Source organism: Ochotona curzoniae, unplaced genomic scaffold (assembly GCF_017591425.1).
Source record: "Ochotona curzoniae isolate NIBS_2020 unplaced genomic scaffold, NIBS_Ocur_1.0 contig_2210, whole genome shotgun sequence".
NCBI classification, from domain to species: Eukaryota; Metazoa; Chordata; class Mammalia; order Lagomorpha; family Ochotonidae; genus Ochotona; species Ochotona curzoniae.
Window position 1 is genome coordinate 52,762,126 of NW_024465369.1, and position 18,691 is coordinate 52,780,816.

At 40.4% G+C, this 18,691-nt stretch overlaps 1 protein-coding gene across 6 annotated transcripts in view; it reads right to left on the reverse strand.

Annotated features, from left to right (window-relative positions):
* ANKRD44 (ankyrin repeat domain 44) overlaps positions 1-18,691 on the reverse strand; it is a 307,451-nt gene that overhangs the window by 75,145 nt on the left and 213,615 nt on the right. For 3 of the 6 annotated variants that reach the window (XM_040971920.1, XM_040971919.1, XM_040971921.1), the window contains exons 11-16: positions 9,319-9,401; positions 8,111-8,174; positions 6,144-6,212; positions 4,347-4,487; positions 2,891-2,971; positions 113-224 (exon numbers count right to left, since the gene is read on the reverse strand). In XM_040971920.1, coding sequence (XP_040827854.1) covers positions 113-224; positions 2,891-2,971; positions 4,347-4,487; positions 6,144-6,212; positions 8,111-8,174; positions 9,319-9,401 — 550 coding nt within the window. Of the gene's footprint in view, positions 1-112; positions 225-2,890; positions 2,975-4,346; positions 4,488-6,143; positions 6,213-8,110; positions 8,229-9,318; positions 9,402-18,691 lie in introns of all 6 variants that reach the window. The other 3 variants (XM_040971918.1, XM_040971922.1, XM_040971917.1) reach the window with 2 other exon arrangements.

Below are 18,691 nucleotides of genomic sequence, written 5' to 3' on the forward strand. Positions count from 1 at the left end.
CTGATGGTTTTTGTTGAGAGTTAAAGATTAGCAGTTTCAAGGATGGGTGGGTTGGTAGGTGAGTGAGTGAGTGAGTGTGCTGGAGAAAACAAAGCCAGGTAAAATGACTCACCAATTCCAGACACTGTCTGTGGCCATAGGCAGCAGCATAATGTATGCTATTGTAGCCTTCCTTGTCCCGGATAGACGGATTTGCATCATTTTGAAGCAGAAACTCTAAACATCTGTAAGTACAAAGATGAGGCTTATTTTAGAAAACATCTCTGAATGGAAAATGATAATTAATGTCCATTCTCCTATTGTGATCATTCTGCAAAGCACATTATGAGCTGATGTGTTTCTTTAAAAATCCTACAGCAAAGGAGTTTTACATGCTGGGGGTTGTGTATGGTGTGTGTGTGTGTGTGTGTGTGTGTGTGTGTGTGTGTGTGTGTGCGTGTTTCGTAGCTATCTTCATTTCAGCTTAAAATAGCCACTGTAGAAATAAAAAAAAGTTGTAAAAACAAAAGAGTAATTGAAGGGCTCTTTTTTTTTTAAATCTTCAATGGCAAAGCAGGTATGTCATGATTACTGAACTATCAGTGGAAGAGCCCCACATTCAGAAGGTGAAGTCTCATTGTAATCAACAGAGGGGCAGGTCACAGCAACAGGGCCAACCCAACAGAGGGAGGTTTATTTTTAAGCTCACTATTGGAGGTTTGAATGTTAGAAGATTGTAAAACACAAGTGAAAAAAGCTAAGGAACCCAAGAAGAATTCACATAGTGAAAAGATTGAAGAAATGATTTAGCATTTCACAAATATCAAAGACTGATTCAATAACTTGAGAAGAAAGACACTCAAAATGGCATCATTATGAATATAGAGTAGAATTAAATCATCAGTGTTTAAAGCATCTGCTAACACAGTTGTGTTTTTTTCTGAGAAAATTGCAATCTCTGGAAGAGATGAGAGGAAGAAGCGTAGCTCTGTCTTCACCAAACAGCCCCAAATTCCAGCACCCAAGTGCTCAGGGATGGGACAAGTTCTGTTCAGGATCCAATATAAATGGCTCAGTTGTTTAAGGAAAAGAAGGAATAAGCAAGCCATAAAACAATAGTGTTATCTTTACGATAGTGGGCAAACAAATCCTTTACAAGGCTAACTGATTCCACTGGCTCATACTGAAAATTCCAAGATTCTAAATACAAGCCTATGTATTTGACAACACCCTCCAAAGGAAAATGCCTGTAATTTATTCATATATATTAATGATATTCACGTCTTTTGGTATAAGGCGAAAGGGATAAACCAGTCAGAGAGAGACAGACAATTCAAATAGATATTCTAATTTCTACCTCTATCATATCATTCATCTATCATGACCTCTAACATAAATCAATCATCCATTAGAATGCTACTGTTGTCACACTTATAAGGAAGTCTTTTTTACTTTAGTGCTTAAATGTCTTAGACAGAATTTTAGTATGACTCACTAAAGTTAGCTATTTAAATACACTCATCCAATCGAAACAGCATATGATCAACTTCTGAACTGATTATAAAAATCTGATGATAACTTGAATTTGTAATGCAGAAAGCACTTGGACTTGCTTCCAAGGAGTTATTTAAGTTAGACTTACGGTTGAACTTTACAGTACCATCAGAGTAACACGAGTAGTATATGATTGAATATTCTCCACATTAGCTAAAGAAAAAGACAATTTTCATGTTTTCACCAGGCATGCTTTTCTACCCTCCATGGCCCTGATGAGCAAACCCAGCACTCAAGATGCAAGATCAATAAGTACATGTTAGACCAGAATGTGTCTGGACAAGAGGAGCAGCTTCCCACTCATAAAAGAGTTCTCGGGAACCTGCTCTTCCCTACCTGCTTCATAATCCTAAGGGGGGTTGGTCTACCCAGAGCAAGCCCAAAGCTCAGTGGAGAACAGGGCATTCATAGAGCTCCAAATTCTACATTAAAAAAAAATTATTTGAAATTCTGGAATGTTACTACTACTTCAATTCATCATTCCACTTCACTTCCAGGTGTGTTTTCTGTCCTCACATGGAAACATTCTCAGTTACATCCTACCATCTGCACCTTGCACAATGGTATGGACACCAGGAAAGCCCACAAGGAGATGGGAAGATCCTACAGTGGACACAGAACTCAGCTCACAGAGAAACTGGCTCCTCTAGTGGCCAGTGAAGACAATGTACAAGAACAGTGTGACTGTACACTCCCAGTGGGTACCATTTCATTTGCTCATCATTCAACAACTAGCTATTGTATAGCAACTACATGCTAGGCACTGCACTGGTCCTGGAATGCTGTTCACTGTGACTTCTTCACAGAATAAACTCTTGGAAAGCCACCCATAGGAGCTCCCATGGGTGAGGGCAGGCATCCACCTCTAGGCACAGGAGTCCCTATCACAAGGCACAGTGAAGCATTGGGGAGGAGTGGCCCAGGAGCAGCAGTCTGCAGGGAGCAGAGTGGGGTAGGGTAAGGGGAAAGCACAGCTGGTATATTTCATACCAAAGTTTCAAGACATCAATGCACAGGATTTGCTAAATAGTCAGACCTAGATAACAAAGAACAGAGCCTAAGATCCTAAGTTACCATGTCATGTACAGGATGCATGAAGAGACAGCTTGTCCTAAAAGTGCTGACCAATCACAGTGCTGGTTGAAGAAGAGCCTACTGTTTCAGGGTTTCCTGTATGCAAATAGCATGAATGTATATTCAAAGAACAATTTCTTCTCCATTGAAGGCAAGCCCACATTACTTCCTCTTCAGGCCCAGATAAAACCCTGAGATAGCAAAGCAGGCACACGTGGCCATGCAGAGAAGGAAACGAAGCACCACCGGTGGCACCTGGTTCTGAAGCTGAGAGCAAACTTACAATGCGGCCTCCTTTTCCTTCAGCTCTCTGGCTCTTTCAAGTTCTTCTGAATTTTCATGGGCATTTCCTAAGATGGTCTTGCTTCTCCATGCAAGGGTAGAAAAACAATTGCAATTAGCTGTTTTTCAATGATAGTATCATCGATGGTTTCAGAATAATTATATCTCAGTGATTTTTTACCCAACCCCAAAGTAATAAGCACCACTGATTTTCACTCAGGATATAGATAGTTTTCTCCCAGGCTATCCAATAAATCAATTCTCTCCCAATGAATCCAACTGAAGACAAGACTTTCTTAAAACTTCCACTGAAGCGTTGCTGATAAAGGCAACAATCAAACTGCCCACCCATCCACCAAACATCATAACCTCTCCAAGTGAGAAAGGAGGTGACTTAACACAAACTTCTCTGACTCCTAATACAATCTCCGCACTTCCATGCCAATTTAACATCAGTTTAGCCAGGCCCTAATCACCCTTCATCCGCCAGAAAAATGTCGACCATCCAGGACTCCTCTTCCAACTCTTAACAAATGAGGTATACTTGTCCCTTCTCCCCTTCAAGTGCCCTTCTTCTCTCCTGCGTGAATAGCGTAACCCTTGGCATACTGCACTTGCTGAGTTAAAACAGTGTGTCCATAAGCTATGCGGCTGTGGAATCTGGAATGCTACATATGACTTCAGCATACAGTGATTACACTATTCACATAACAAAACAGATAAATCTAAATATCACACAAAAACAAATAAGCAGTGCTTTTTCAAAGTATGAACAGTAACCTATTACTGAACATTGAAATCAATTCGGTGAGCTGCAATAAGCAAAATTTTTTAACAGAATTAAAATGTCATAATCATGGGTAATATGTATAAACACATTTTTCTGCATTTTTAATTTCTTTTTTACACAGACAGCATGTATATAGTGTATTACATATGTGTGTATATATAGATATAAATATGTATGAATTCATGTATTGTGGGTAATCAACAAAAATGTTGGAAAGGCACTGCTTTATGAGAAGCCAACTAGCAGGGCCTAGGATTAATTCCACAGCATGCACAGGATAGTCAATAACTCAGCAATCCTCCAAAGTACATCACTAAAGAGCATGTCTGTGAGAGATCCTGCCTTAAGCCTTTGAGAACAATTTCATAAACTGTGGGGATGATGAAAACTTTGGTGGATGTCAAGATAAATTACTGTGGATTCTGAGTGAACTAAAACCCTGGCCTTGATGGTTTCACTTGGCATTCAACCGAAACAATACAGAGAAGTCATTGCCCAGCGCTATGTAATAATTGAACATGAAGCAAGCCACATGGGGAAACCCAGGTTGGGGGGCAGCCCCAAATCCTGAGTCTGGATGAGAAGAATTCTGCATTTGCAGTTTCTAGGAGAAGAAAACAGAGCTAGTCCCTCCCCCCAGGGGAAGCAGAAGGAAGTCTGTGTTTACTTTCTATCCATGTCCGAAGCTGCAGCATAGTGGAGAGCTGTCCGACCCCAATCGTCTGTTTCATTAACGTTGGCCCCTGTGGTCACTAATGTTTCAATACAATGGTAATGACAATTTGCAGCTGCATAGTGCAAAGGGGTCCTGGAAAACAAACAGCAATTTATTACTTCATTCAGTTGGGGAAACAGACTTGTCATTCGCATTAGCACTGGAAGCAGTGTTCCTAGGGGCACACAAAGCTCTTTGATTCTCAGGGTATGTGGAGGTCAAGGATGTGTCTTTCTTTGATTATACAAATTAAACTGAGGCTCCAAAGACCAGGCCAGCCACTTCAGATCTACCCGTCCTTTCCACTCATAGCACCCATCCAGTTCAGACCTACATGACTGCATTTTGGGACCACTGCAAGGGCAGTCCCACGAAGATTATCTTTAGCTCTAAATACAGCTTGCATCTAATTTCTAGTAGTACGGATGAAGACTCAGTTTGTCCTAAGATACAATATCCACATGACACAGCCCTTTTATGAAACATTGGTTCTTTCTCACTGAAACAGTTTCATTCTTTCATCTGGAATTGAAGATCTTTCTAACACGTTCCCTCCGCTCTTACAGAATCAGCCAATCGTTCTCCCCATCACCCCCATGCCCAGACAGGTGTCTATAGTGTATCCAAGCTGGAATGAGCAGATGTTTTCTGGATCATGCCTATCCAGGCCTTTTCTAAAGCGCTTCCACCCAATCAAAACCCTCCTTATCCTTCATAATTCCAAACTTCTTGTTCTGTCTTTGTCTGAGATGGCTTAGTTCCTCTCAGGGACTCCCTAGAGCTCTGGTCACCTATTGTCCTGCCGCTGGCTATTAGTGTATTTTCTCATCTTTTTCACTAAACTGGGAGCATCCGAGGGGCTTGTAGATTACAGGAGACACACAGAATCATTAGCCCCAGGCTCCTGTCTAGGCAGATTTGCAAGATGGACCAAACCATAGCCCTTCTCTGGGCGGAGGCTTCCTCATTTCAATAAAGAGCTTCTCCTATGGGTCTTTCTACATCCAAAATTCTGTGTCCATGTAAACACCAATTAGCTTCTCTGGGCTCAAATTTCTCAGGTATTTAAAAGGATAACAGGCATTACTTTTATCTCAATTACTACAAGAAACCAACTAAAGTAATATTCAGAAAAGGCAAAAGCACTTGAGGGCAAGACTGCAGAAATGAGAAAGATTTTTTTTTAATTAGTTATTTTTAGTTCTCAATTATTTAGCAGGGTTTTTTTTTTTTTGGTCTGGCACAAGTAAACAATATCCAGAGTGTGTATGTGTATGTGTGTGTGTGTGTGTGTGTGTGTGTATACCACACACATATATAAGTCACACCACAATATATTTTAGCTACACAAAGGATAACGAGGTAAATAAATTCTATGATTGATGTTGATATGTTTGTGTATTTTAATGTCTAGAATTCACCCCCAGACTGGGTTAGGAGGTGCATATATATGTCAACGCATTCTATTCTAATACAACTAGGATTTTATACTTGACTCCCATGTAGATTTTTTTTTTCAATTAAAAGGAGACAAACTGCACCTCTAGGTGGAAACGGAGAGAAAACATCTTCTCTGTGCCCTGTGTTTGCTTTATCGGCTTTCCCAAACTATCAGAAATTTCCTTCTGAGGATAGAAGCCCCTGGCTACCTCCCCTGATTACAATTTCAACATTACATGATTTCTAAACAGACGAGTCCCATCCAGAACTCGTGGGTGATGCTGGAAGCAGGGCTCCCACATGACGTACCTTCCACACTTGTCCTTCTTTTGGAAATCCGCTCCACTGCTCTGCAAGAGTTTTATACATTCCACATTACTAGAAAGACAAGGAAAACACCATTCAGACAGCGGCAAACATGTACCGGCCTCTATCAAAACAGCTGCTTTCTACGGAGTGCAGGCTAAGATTAAATGACAACTCCAGGTTTAAAATTCTGCTAAAAAAAGAAAAAAAAAAAACCCTGAACACATTACAGCAGTCCAATTATAAGGATCTAAAAAAGTTCCTTTATCAAACCTAATAAGAATAAATTGGAATTCTTGAAAGAACATTTCTAATTCCATGAGTAAGAAATATAAAACAATTACTACATGATTAAATCATACATAATGTTTTCATCATTTACCCTAAAATTACTTTTCAAAACCATTAAGAGTTTTAGGAAACAATCACTTACAATTATAGTAACTTATGTCACCTTTAAATAATGAACCAGGGTGGGTACGTATTACCTTATATCAATGCAGAAATAATTTACCATGATAAGCACTTTCAACCTACTCTTAAAAGGAAGATAAAATTGCTGCATTCCCTGTCCTTGTAATCTAGGTAAGCATGTGCAGAACCAAGGCTGAAAATGATGTCACGGGCATAGTGATCTCCCAAAGCGGCCTTGTTATTTGTAGAAACAATCAATCACGTTTAGCACAGAGAGCGGTACCCACTGAAGTAAATTTTCTTCTTGAAGGACAAGAACGGATTTCAACAGGAGTTTCAGAAGAAAACCAGAGCACTGTGTTGTCACTTCCTGTACAGATCTAAAATTCTTTTTAATGTGGGACTATCTAGAGACGATCATCTTTCAATATTCTAAACTTGGGATGCTAAGAAGTGGCCTAGAATTTACTTTTGTTACAGTTTTAACACTGCAGCCGCTTGGGAAGTGAATCAGTGGGTGGAAGATCTTCCTCTCTGTAGGTTTGACTTTTCAATAAAAAAAAAATAAAAAAAATAAGAGCACTATTGCTGACAAACACATGTTAGGGTAGCATGCCAGGTGACAAAAAGCACCTCTCTCCTACCAAATGATGCCAAAGGCAGATCCAAGAAGTATGATTCACAAAGCTCAGACATTTGGGGGATGGGCAAGGGAAAAGGATTTAAACATGCACACTATTATAAATATACAAGTTAAGTATAAGATATCATAGAAGATTCGTAAGATCCATGTAAATAAGGGGCCCTGAAGTGTCACAGTTAATGCATTTATAATGAACAGGTGATACATTTCGTACTCTAGAGATGACCTAGAAAACTGGTTAAAATCAGTATCTCAAAGGTCACTCAAGAGACACCATACTTGGTCAATGTGTGAATATGCATCAATTTTGTACTGATCAGAGCTTTAATCTAAGCATTGACAGGGAAAAGGAATGGCTGATAAAAATTACTCTTTGTAAAAACAACAATAAGAACAAAAGAATGTCTCAAGGATTAAATCAATTAATGCCTTTAAGAATTCTTGGCTTTTGGTCATATGTAATCGTTCTAACGATTTCAAAATCAATTTTGAAAAAAGGCCAATATCTCCATAAATGAACATGAATTCATCCAATCTTGGATTGCCTTGGTCATCACACACCAACCAGCAGCAAACAGGAAAAAAACAAATCTTAGAATCTTCCCATTTGGTTTAAAGTGTACCAAGTAGACATACATTCTATAGACTGAACACCTGTGATTAAAAACAACAACAACAAAAAAAAAGCAAGGAAGGAAGAGATAAGCTACTTGCTAGATGAGATGAGCTAACCGATTTTCTTTGGAAGATCAAAATGCAATTAATCTGGAAATGGAACATAGTGATATTTGATCCTGGGTACAGATGATCCTTTCTCATTTTATTCGGGAAATTGTCTTTGGTTCACAGACAGTGGAAGTCAATTAAGATACATTGACAAGTCATGAAGCGACTGAAATTGCTAGCTACTCACCCTCCTGCAGCAGCAGCATGAAGGCACGTTCTTCCAAATTTATCAGGGGTGTCTATTTCAAAGCCTGCAGACAGCACGTGCTCATTACTAAACAAGGACACTATGCTATACTTTTGTCCTAGTTAAACCACAAGAAACATTGCAGAGACAGAAAAATCAGTTAGTAGAAAAACCAGAAATGCAAGCAATTGTAGTCAGAAAGAGGTTGTCATGGAAACGAATGGTAACTGCTCAAGCTTGGTGATTTCAGAGGAAGAACCGTGAAGTCAAGGATTTATTTTCACATTCAGCCCTGGGTGAAACCCTAAGCCCCCGGTGCAATCCTGGGACAGAAATGTAGGAAACCAATCTGAGATAAGCGGGACAAAAGGCAGGCAGTGAGAACCCACAGAGAACACACAGAAGGCTAAGGAGTCATCCTTACACGCCAAGGAGAGAGATTTCCTTAAGTGTATCCCAAGATTTTGGGAAACATGCTTTCATGCAGAGATTATTTTTAAGCATGCCAAGAGCAGGGACAGCAGAATTAAAGGTAGAGGACTAGCCTATGGCTATCTGACGAAAGAATTCACACACAATTTTTGCTCTGCAGACCCTCTATCACTTTTGAAAGCTCAGAAACTACATAATACATGAAGTTTGGCTGAAACACTGATAAGAAAGATCAGTAAAGCCCCACAGCAGAGGGCATTCTGCGGCTTCAAATAGCTTTGTATTACAAAATAAAAACTAAACCCAGTTGGATTGCTTCAGCTGTACTGATTTTTTCCCCCCTTTTAGCATCCAGGAAGAGAGGAGTAATCCAAGCATTTTCTCCCATGAAAAATTTAGGGAATCTGATCTTTCCTGTTGGTTAAAAAAAAAAAAAAAGACAAAACCGTGTGGAGCCACCATTTAAGGCTTCAAAGATGATTTCTTGTAGGACTTAAATTTCTTCAAACCCTGGCCATCCCTGCCTATCTCATCCTGAATCATCCAAGATTTAATCTTTAAAAATCAGAAAAATTCTCTCATTCTGCGGGAGGCCTATTGAAATCTAAATAGTTACAAGCCCAACGTGACAGGCAGTGATTGCATGCAGTTAGCTGTGGGACACAAGTCAGCCCGCAGAGTCGGACAATGACATGAAGCACTCTGACCAGACACCTGAAGCACGTGACTCATGGACAGGACGTGCTAAGTCTCATCTCTGGAACAGCCTTACTTACCTGATGACAGTAACTTCCTGCAGCAGTCAGAGTGAGCATTTAGGGCAGCTAAATGTAAAGGGAACATGCTATGGATTCCACACCTGGGGATGAAAAAGAACAAAAGAGAGCAGTTCAAGATACACACAGCAGCACAACCGCTTTTCTAGAAGGTCTCTGAAGACAATTAGGGATTCCTCATGGAGGGACATTGCAATTCTTCCAATGTATAAATAATAATGCAATCATTCTCATCCTCAAAAAAGCCCCAGAACTGATTCAAAATTAGCCATAACCCTAGAAGTGTATATTTTTAAGACAAATCTGTTTTACACAAACAGCAACTCTTTAAAATGTATTTCCCTCCCCTTTTCTTTGTTTAGCAACTGTATTTTTCATTCATGCGTACATTCATCTATTCACACATTAAGGAGCATTTTCATTCAAAGTTTAAGCTAAGTGCCAGAGATTTCAATATTGAGCAAGACAAGCTGTTAACTTGGACAAATAACTGTGTAATAAATATTGATTATGGGTCTACCACCTGCCAGATGCTTAACTAAGTCTTAATAATGGTTATACCTTTGAAAATAAAATTTTGGATGAGAATGAAAACTAATGTTGGGGCAGCAGCACTGTGGCACAAATGAACCAAGCTGCCATCAGCAATGATGGCATCCCATATGAACGCTGGTTTGAGTCCTGGATGCCCCACTTCCTATTCAACTCCCTGCAAATGCTCCTAGACAAACAGAACATGACTCAGGAACTTGGGCCCCTGTTGCCCATGTGGGAGACTTGGATGAAGCTGAGTTTATGGCTTCAAGCTGGACTAGCCCTGGCTGTGGCAGCCAGCTGGGGAGTGAACCAGTGAAGGCCTCTTTCTCTCTCTACCCCTTTCTCTCCCTCTGCATTTCCCTCTGCCTTTCAAATACAAAAATAAATAAATCTTTATAAAAACCTAAGACCTCCCTAATGTTTGCTAACCACTTGCTAGCTACTTTTTCAGATGAGATGTCATCCCCCAACACATTTTATACTGCTCATTAATCCACGCTGTGACCCCAGTCACAGAAACAGATAGGAACAAAAAATATCACTTTGTTTATTGTATAAATGTAGCATATTTTTCCTAAAAGTATTATGGGAAAAATCTGGATAAGCATTTCTTGGGCTGAAGCCCCACTTCAACTGTAACGCAGTCCTCAGAACAGTCTCTTGATGGATAGGTGGTCACCCGAGGGCAGCATTTTGGGTGTTCAGAATTAAACCCTCCTCATCTTCCCCACTCATCTCCTGAAACAAGGACCCACGCTGTGTGCTAAATTATAGTATATCACAGCACCATCAGGCAACTCCTGTACGTGTCTCACCATTTGTAACATAGCAATAATTATTCATAACATCTCAAATATTCAGGTAGTACATTTCCAATTCCAAAAATCCGCTGTATAACACAAGCAACTATGCTGCTCTATTTATACTCTGCAGCATTAATTACCCAAGTTTGTTCTCTGGCACAAAGTGATCCGTTTTCAGATTCGATGCTTCATAATGAAAGATGTATGATTGGAATTAATTAAGCTTTGAATATGTGAACTGTGTCAGTGATCACAAATGTCACGATGCTTATTATGTGTATGTGAATGTGTGAAAATTTCTATACAGTCACAGGTTTTTCATGATATTAATGATTTTGTGAAATCCAAATTGGTCAACAATTAACCAGCACTCTTTCTATGGTAACCTACTTCTGTTAACAGGCAGTTATGTTCAGTCTTTACTCTGTTAATTTCCTTTCCCTACATGCAGATTTCCAACGCAGTGTATATAATAGCGAACATCCATCAAGACACACAATTTGCCTGTCTTCCAGGCAGTGTCATGTAGAGAAATGCTTGTAATTGCTGCTCTCATCATTTACCAAAAAAAAAAAAAAAATCTGGAAAGCAATTGCATCAGTGATGACCTTGATGCTCATGAAGAGGAGGGACCCAGGAGATGGAAAAGAAGCTATTTTATTCATAATATGACTTATATTGTTCCCTCAGTGTGAAAGAAGAATGCTATTTAAAAAAAAAAAAGGTATGACAGGTTTTAAAACTGCTGTCTATGTGGACTTTCAACCTACAATGATTTTACCTAATAATTTTAAATACTTTGTGTGTGTGTATATACACACACATATATATATACATTTACGCATATATGTACATACATATATACACATATACATATACCTGTATGTATATATATATTTACATACACACATACAATTTGTTTTAAGGATACATAAAATGTTTCCTTATATAAATAATACAAGAAATGAATTAGAGAAAATAACAAATTCTATATGAAAACAACTGAGGAAAACAAAACATGTAAAGGATAGCATAACTGCAATAATATTAGAACATATATTCCATTAATGTATTCATTATCAATACTTCTAAACGACCTGGCCATTTAACACCTCTGTCTTTAGATAATTCAACACAATTTACATTAGCTAATTATTCAGGCTTTTCATTGATAAATGTACACCACAGAAGAAAAGTATACTAATTTTAAATGTCTAATAAAAGAGTTTGATACATTTTTAATTCCATGATCAATGAAAGGTTATCACCTCAATACAGATTTTGAAAGTGAATTAATGTAAGCTGAAGAACTATTGGCCTTCGAACTTGAATATGATATTATGCAGCTCAAACAGTAAAAATAAACTTCATGGCACAGTGCGACGGCGCAGTGGTTAAGGTCCTCGCCTTGCACGCCTGGGATCTCATATGGGCACCGGTTCTAATCCCCGCAGCCCCGCTTCCCATCCAGCTCCCTGCCTGTGGCCCGGGAAAGCAGTCGAGGACAGCCCAAAGCTTTGGGACCCTGCACCCACATGGGAGACCCGGAAGAGGCTCCTGGCTTCGGATCGGCATAGCACCGGCCGTTGCGCTCACTTGGGGAGTGAATCATCAGACGGAAGATCTTCCTCTCTGTCTCTCCTCTCTTTGTATATCCGCCTTTCCAATTAAAAAATGAAATAAATCTTTAAAAAAACAAAACTTCAATCCAAAACTGAAAAGAAGAGCAGAATCCAAAATTGAGTCATTTCACAAGTGATTCATTAATTTAAAAAAAAAATACTCCTTTACTGTTTTTACTTGCTATCAAATAGGATTGCTTTTGGAGCAGGGATTATAAAGACTTTAGTGGGAAAATTAGAATTTGGCTGGCTGGATCAAAGCAGCAGGACCATTCTTATTTCATCAGGTATAATCAAGGAGGATAAAGAACAAATATTCCAAAAACGCAACGTTAACAGCATGTAAGTGATAGGGAAAAGGAAAGCAGCTCCAGTTGGGCTGTCACATTTCTCTGACCAGTCATTAGCTTAATGGAACACATCAGTAACAGCTGTTGCTTATTCGGCATTTAGCTGGCATCTCCTACCCAGTTATCCCAGAATAAATGAAATCTGAAAAACTGTCCTCAAAAGCTATTAGAGGTGAAGAAGAGGTTTTTGCATCATTAGACTATCAGTTCTTTCAAGCTTTCTGCTAGGCATCTGAAAGACTTGGCTGCCTGTTCCTATATCCAGTCTTATCAAAACCCTTCCCTTTAGGCTGTGTCATAAAGAGCACTGTGATTAAGAGAATGGGGTCAGAAACTTTGGGACTGGCTCCTAGTTGCCCCACTTGCTAGCTATTTGATCTTTGAAAGCACATAATGGTTCAGTCATCTAGAAAGCAAAGATAATTTTACTGTCTGTGTTAGAAAGCAACTGAGAGGTCTCATTGAGATAATGGATGCCAAGTGCTAAACAGTGCATGTGGCACCTACTAAGCTTTTAGCACACATGTTAGTTTCATTATTACTGTCTTGAAATTATTGCTAGCTTAGTAACTGACAATTTGTGGTCTTTGGCGTCGTTATCAACTTATACATCCTTAAAATTATATGCATTTCTTTAAAATGTTTTTTTCATAGTATTTACATAATTGAGAAGGATGCACACCCATGATGCACACTCTGATTATGGTTGGAAGAGCCAGGTATAGAGGCAGGTGGGTGGGACAAATGTTGCGAATTTTTTTTTCTCTTGCACCCATAGGGGAGGAAAAGGCAAGGATTACTCCTTGCTGTCAAACTACATTTTAATAGCATAATGATGGACTTATGACTGCTCATGAAGAATTAGCCATTGTAATACTAGAGGAGAAATCAGTAGGGGAAGAAGGGAGGGGGTTAGGGGAAGCAGAGGTGAAATCCCAGAGCCTGTGGAAATGTATCAAATAAATAAATAAATAAGTACATTAGCATGCCAATGGCTTCTGTAGCCTTGTCCAACCTGATTTGCTCGCAGCCCCAACTCTTGAAGTACATTATACATTCAAGTTCAAAGGCCAATAGTTCTTCAGCTTACATTAATTCACTTTCAAAATCTGCACTGAGGTGATAGCCTTTCATTGATCATGGAATTAAAAATGTATCAAACACTTTTATTAGACATTTAAAATTAGAATACTTTTCTTCTGTGGTGTATATTTAGCAATGAAAAGCCTGAATAATTAGCTAATGTAAATTGTGCTGAATCATCTAAAGACAGAGGTGTTAAATGGCCAGGTCGTTTAGAAGTATTGATAATGAATACATTAATGGAATATATGTTATAATATTATTGCAGTTATGCTATCCTTTACATGTTTTGTTTTCCTCAGCCCAGCAGGGAAGTCCCTAGAGCTCCCCTACCAGGCCCATTCCCAAGCTGCTTCCACCCAATCTGGCTTGGCCTGCCTGCAGTCTCAGCTCTCACCAGCAAGTGTTGCAGCCTAGCCCATCCTGGCACAGCCTGCACCCTCTGTCCTGGCTCTCCTGCATGCCAGCAGGGGCAAACTGTCCTGTCCCCAGACCCAGCCCACACAAATACTAACCAGTGCTGCAGTCTTGCCTAGCCTGACCCATCCCAGCCCCTGACTCCTGTGCTCCCCAGAGGGAGCTGAGGACATGTAGGGAAGTTCTCCAAGATCCAAGGCTGCTCCCAATCCTGGATCCCACGTGTGCAGGCAGGTGCAGCTGCCCTACTTGGCATGGCCTGTTTTCAGGTTTGGATTTTGCATGTACCAGCAGGTGTTGCAGCCTGGCCTTGCCTGGCCTCCTCCCAGCCCCAGCTTCCATAATTGTCAGGTGGACTCCTTTCATGTGAGTTTTGTGGTCCAGCCTGGCATGGCTTGTCACCATCCCCAGCTCTTCTTGTAAACCAATGGGTGTTGTAGTCCCACAGAGGTGACCTTATAAGTATCCTACAGAATCTGCCCCCAAGATCTGGTTGTCTCGTGTTCTGGTGGGTCTGCTTATGCCCAGCCTGAGGGGACCCACTCTCTGCTGCAGATACCTCCAGGTACTGTGGCTGAGCCCAGTCAGGCATGCCTCCCAGCCCTGGCTTTTGTGTGTGCCAGCACGCAGCAGGTGATGCTATTTAGCACAATCAGGTCTGCCATGTGAGCAGGTGCCTTGGCCTGACCCAGACATGTCCTTCTGGATTTTTTCCCCTCCGAACCATTCCATCTCAGTTCCCTTGCCTACTTGCAAGTGCAGTGGCCCAGTTCCTGGAAGTCCTTGAAGTCATTCCTTCCCTGTCAAAGATGCCTGCAGCCACTCTCCACTCCAAATACATCACTAGACCTCTTCTCCAGGCAATCTGCAGCAACCTCCCCCAATGCCTGGTGGCCAGGCTGGCACATCCTGGCCCTGCAGTCCATACCTTCCCCTCCTATCATTAAAAAAAAGAAAGTAAGAAACTATGCTGGCGCACTTGTGTTGCTAATACAAATTTGGCATTAACCAGGTCCAGAATGCCTACCAGCTACTGGCTGCTTTTCTCCCAGCAGTGTAACACTACAAGGCAACCTAGGCAGTTGCCTACCACTGGGGATATGCGATTTCTTAAACATGGAAAATGAATTCTGACCAGCTAGAATTTCTATTTGTCCATGTTGTTTACAGTAACATTTTCCTCATAACTCTCCCAGGGAAGTAAACTGGTTTAGTTAAGCTTCCTGAGTGGGCAAGGAAAAAAAAAAGTCCCAAATGACATATCCCTAAGTTACAGGCATTTGGTATCACTGACAGCCGTGAGACCTGATCCTTGCTGTTAGCAACCTACATTTTTGTGGTTCCTTTTGAATCAAGTCCAAACACTATAAGGTGATTTGACAGGCTCCTTCTGGATCTGCTGTTGCCTAATCAGCACATTTAATTTCTTCACATCATCTTCTCTCAGCCTTCTCCCCTACTGTTCAAAATTTCTCAATCCAGCCAGCACATCCCTTGAGGCGATTTGAAATACTTGTGGGCTCTGAAGAGTTCTCTTGAAACTTCTAACATTCTCTTTCTCGTCCAGTGATACCCTAAAATAAAGGGTATACAGGAACATTTTGGCTCATTGGAATGATCCCTTTACCTCCTCTTAAACCATGCCAAATTTCAGTATCCTTATTTGTCTTTAGGTTCACAATACTGCTTGTGTAGTGTCAGAATGGGCCCAGAGGAAAAGAACAAAGATGAACTTAACTGACAAATGACATGTCTGAGCCTTAGGAAGGCCAATGATAATGCTGTATAGTGAGCACTCTGCCTGACATTTGGAGGAGCAGGAATAGGGGTCTCTGCACTGCGTGTCAAGTGCACTGTCTTACCACTCTGTTGGAGCCATGGCAGAATCTCCTTTCCTGTGTTTTACACTGAACTCTAGAGTTATTACTTTGACCAACAGATCATAATCTTATGCAAACGAAGATTTACCAGGGGCAAATATCATTTGTGATGCCACATCATTTGCTATGGTGAGAGGCTCAAGCCACATGCTCAGAAGCTGAGCCTAGGACACCAAGTCTCATTCTTTCCCCTCACTAGTTCTGCAGCCTTAGGCCAAGGCAACTGACTCTTCTGTGCCTTGTTGCTTCATCTGCTGGACAGGACTGTCACAGCACCTACCCCATTGGGTTGCTGTGACAGTTACGTGTAAGCCCCAAGAGCAGTGTCTAGCACAGGGAAGTGTTCAAGAGCATTGGCTGCTGTTGCAGAACTACAGGCAGTTTATCTAAGTGTTGTTGGTTTCCGTTTGCATCATACTTTTTAAATGTATTAATATACTAGTGTCCTAATTCTAAGCAGCTTATGTATCTAGGCCTATGTTTATACATATTCAAGGAATAATATCCTAAAGATAAGTTTACCACAATGCCTGACTCTTAGTACCAAGATCTGAATAACTACTACTCATTCTTCAGTCTCAGCTAAGCATAGCTGCTGGCAGGAGGTCTCCCTAGCTTTGCTACACAGGGTTCAATGTCCCAGACACGATTTACTATACCGTTCAGCACCAAAAACCTGCTCTGGTATTACACTCAATAAGCAGAATTGAAATTCCTTCTTTAATTCTTGCCCTCAGGGCATTATAAATTCTTTGATGGCAGGGATTTCTATAACCACTGAGCTTGGCACCCTGAGTGACACTTTACAGGCCTTTAATAACAACGTACCAACTGAATGAAAATCTGAGCTGTTATCTTCAGGTCTATAATATTTCTAATTCTTCTGCAGCTCAGACAGAAAAAAAAGCCTGTGTGTATAATTGGTTGACGGAAAGCAAATTACAAACCAAAAAAGACAAGTGTCTCCAATCTAACCAAGTTCAAGAGAAACCAAAGGCTCTGACACCTGAAGCTGCATGAATGCTGAGTCAAGTTACAGACAGTGCTTGGACTTATGTTCAGAGAAGCACGAAGAATAACAAAAAAACATGCTCAGCATCAAAAATTCTCCATAATATTCAAATAAATTCATGATAAAGTAATGACAAAACCTGCCATATAGAGATTTGTAAAAATATATCTGAGGATATTGTTTATTAAAGATGGGTTATTTGAGTAAATGCTACTTGTTCATTCATACATTTAGAGAAGAAAAAGCCCTTTTTTTCCTCTTTAGTAAGTTACACTACATAAACCTGTATGAAACCCAAAGAACAGTAATTTCCCAAAGGACTTTCCGAAAATTTAATCTTCTCCAATTCTGCTATTTCCCCTTCAGGTGATTTTTTTTTCCTCTCATATACACAGATCCACAAATGCACACCCACAAAATCACTTCCCTGCAAGTGCAGGTCTTATGCTCAGATATGCTATGACAGAAGGAAGTGTATGTGGTTCATTAAGCCTGGGAAAATGGTTTCCAAAAATGGATCCCTGAGATACACAGCACCAACAGAAGCAAGAATTACTCCACAGCCTTGTCCAACAATGCCATTTCTAAGGCCCATTTGCTTCATGGCATGTTTTCATAAATTGAAATCAAAACAATTAGAAGGAAATAGACTATATAAATAAATGGGGCATGGAGGGAGAGATTTTAACTATTGGACCAAGTTCATTTTATCCTTAAAATGAACTCAGGATCAGAAGAAATTTAAAAATTCTTGACTATTGACTAAAATTTCCCCAAGTAACGTGAAGATGAAATAAAACATCACTGAAAATACCCCAAGGAAACACCAAGGAGAATAACTCAGGTAAAGTTGGCCTGTGCCTAGATATTTCACTTTTGTGTAATTAGCACTGAACATCTGTTATCTCTGCCTTTGGGCAGCTCTGCTTCGGTGGGAACTCCAGAACCTGTAGAAATTCTCAGAACTTGAATGCGGATTCTTCCCAAAAAACCAAGCCACTTCTTGTAGTGTTTGCAGCAGCCCAACCTTTACAACAGGCCCTTTGGCTTAAAGCAGATTCTTTTCTCTGCCAAGAAGAGACACCTGACTACTAATACTACTGGCCAGCAATCTCCTTCTGTGGACCCTTGGCCTCATCCTTATCCCTGGACTTCATCTTTCCTTCCCTGGACATTTGCAAGAGCCTGCCAAGAATTTCTAGTCTGGACAGTGGCCAGTAGGTTGGAATGGCTGTCAGAGCAACCTTCCTCAAACACAAATGGGATCATTAGACACAACCCACCCTAAAGCCACCTTTAATTCCTTGATATAGCTTCTGAATGCCTCAGAATGGAGTCCAGTTCCTTGGCAGGACATTCAAAGTCCCTGGAAATGTGGCTTTTCTGCCTTTCCACGTCACTTCGTTCCATTCCCCTACACACACCAGATGACCCAATATTAAAAATTGCTTTCAACATTTTCTTTATCAATGCTATTCACTCTTTCCTGACTGCCCTTCCTTGCTTTATCCCCTCTCCTTCTAAACCACAGCTCTACCCACTCTTCTTTTGGCTGAGATGGCGCATAATCTGGAGAATCTGGAAATCCAGTGTCTTGCTGATTCTGTTCCCATAGCCTTGTCCAAAAACTCCATCACAACAATCCTTTACAAGATGACAGTCACTGCCT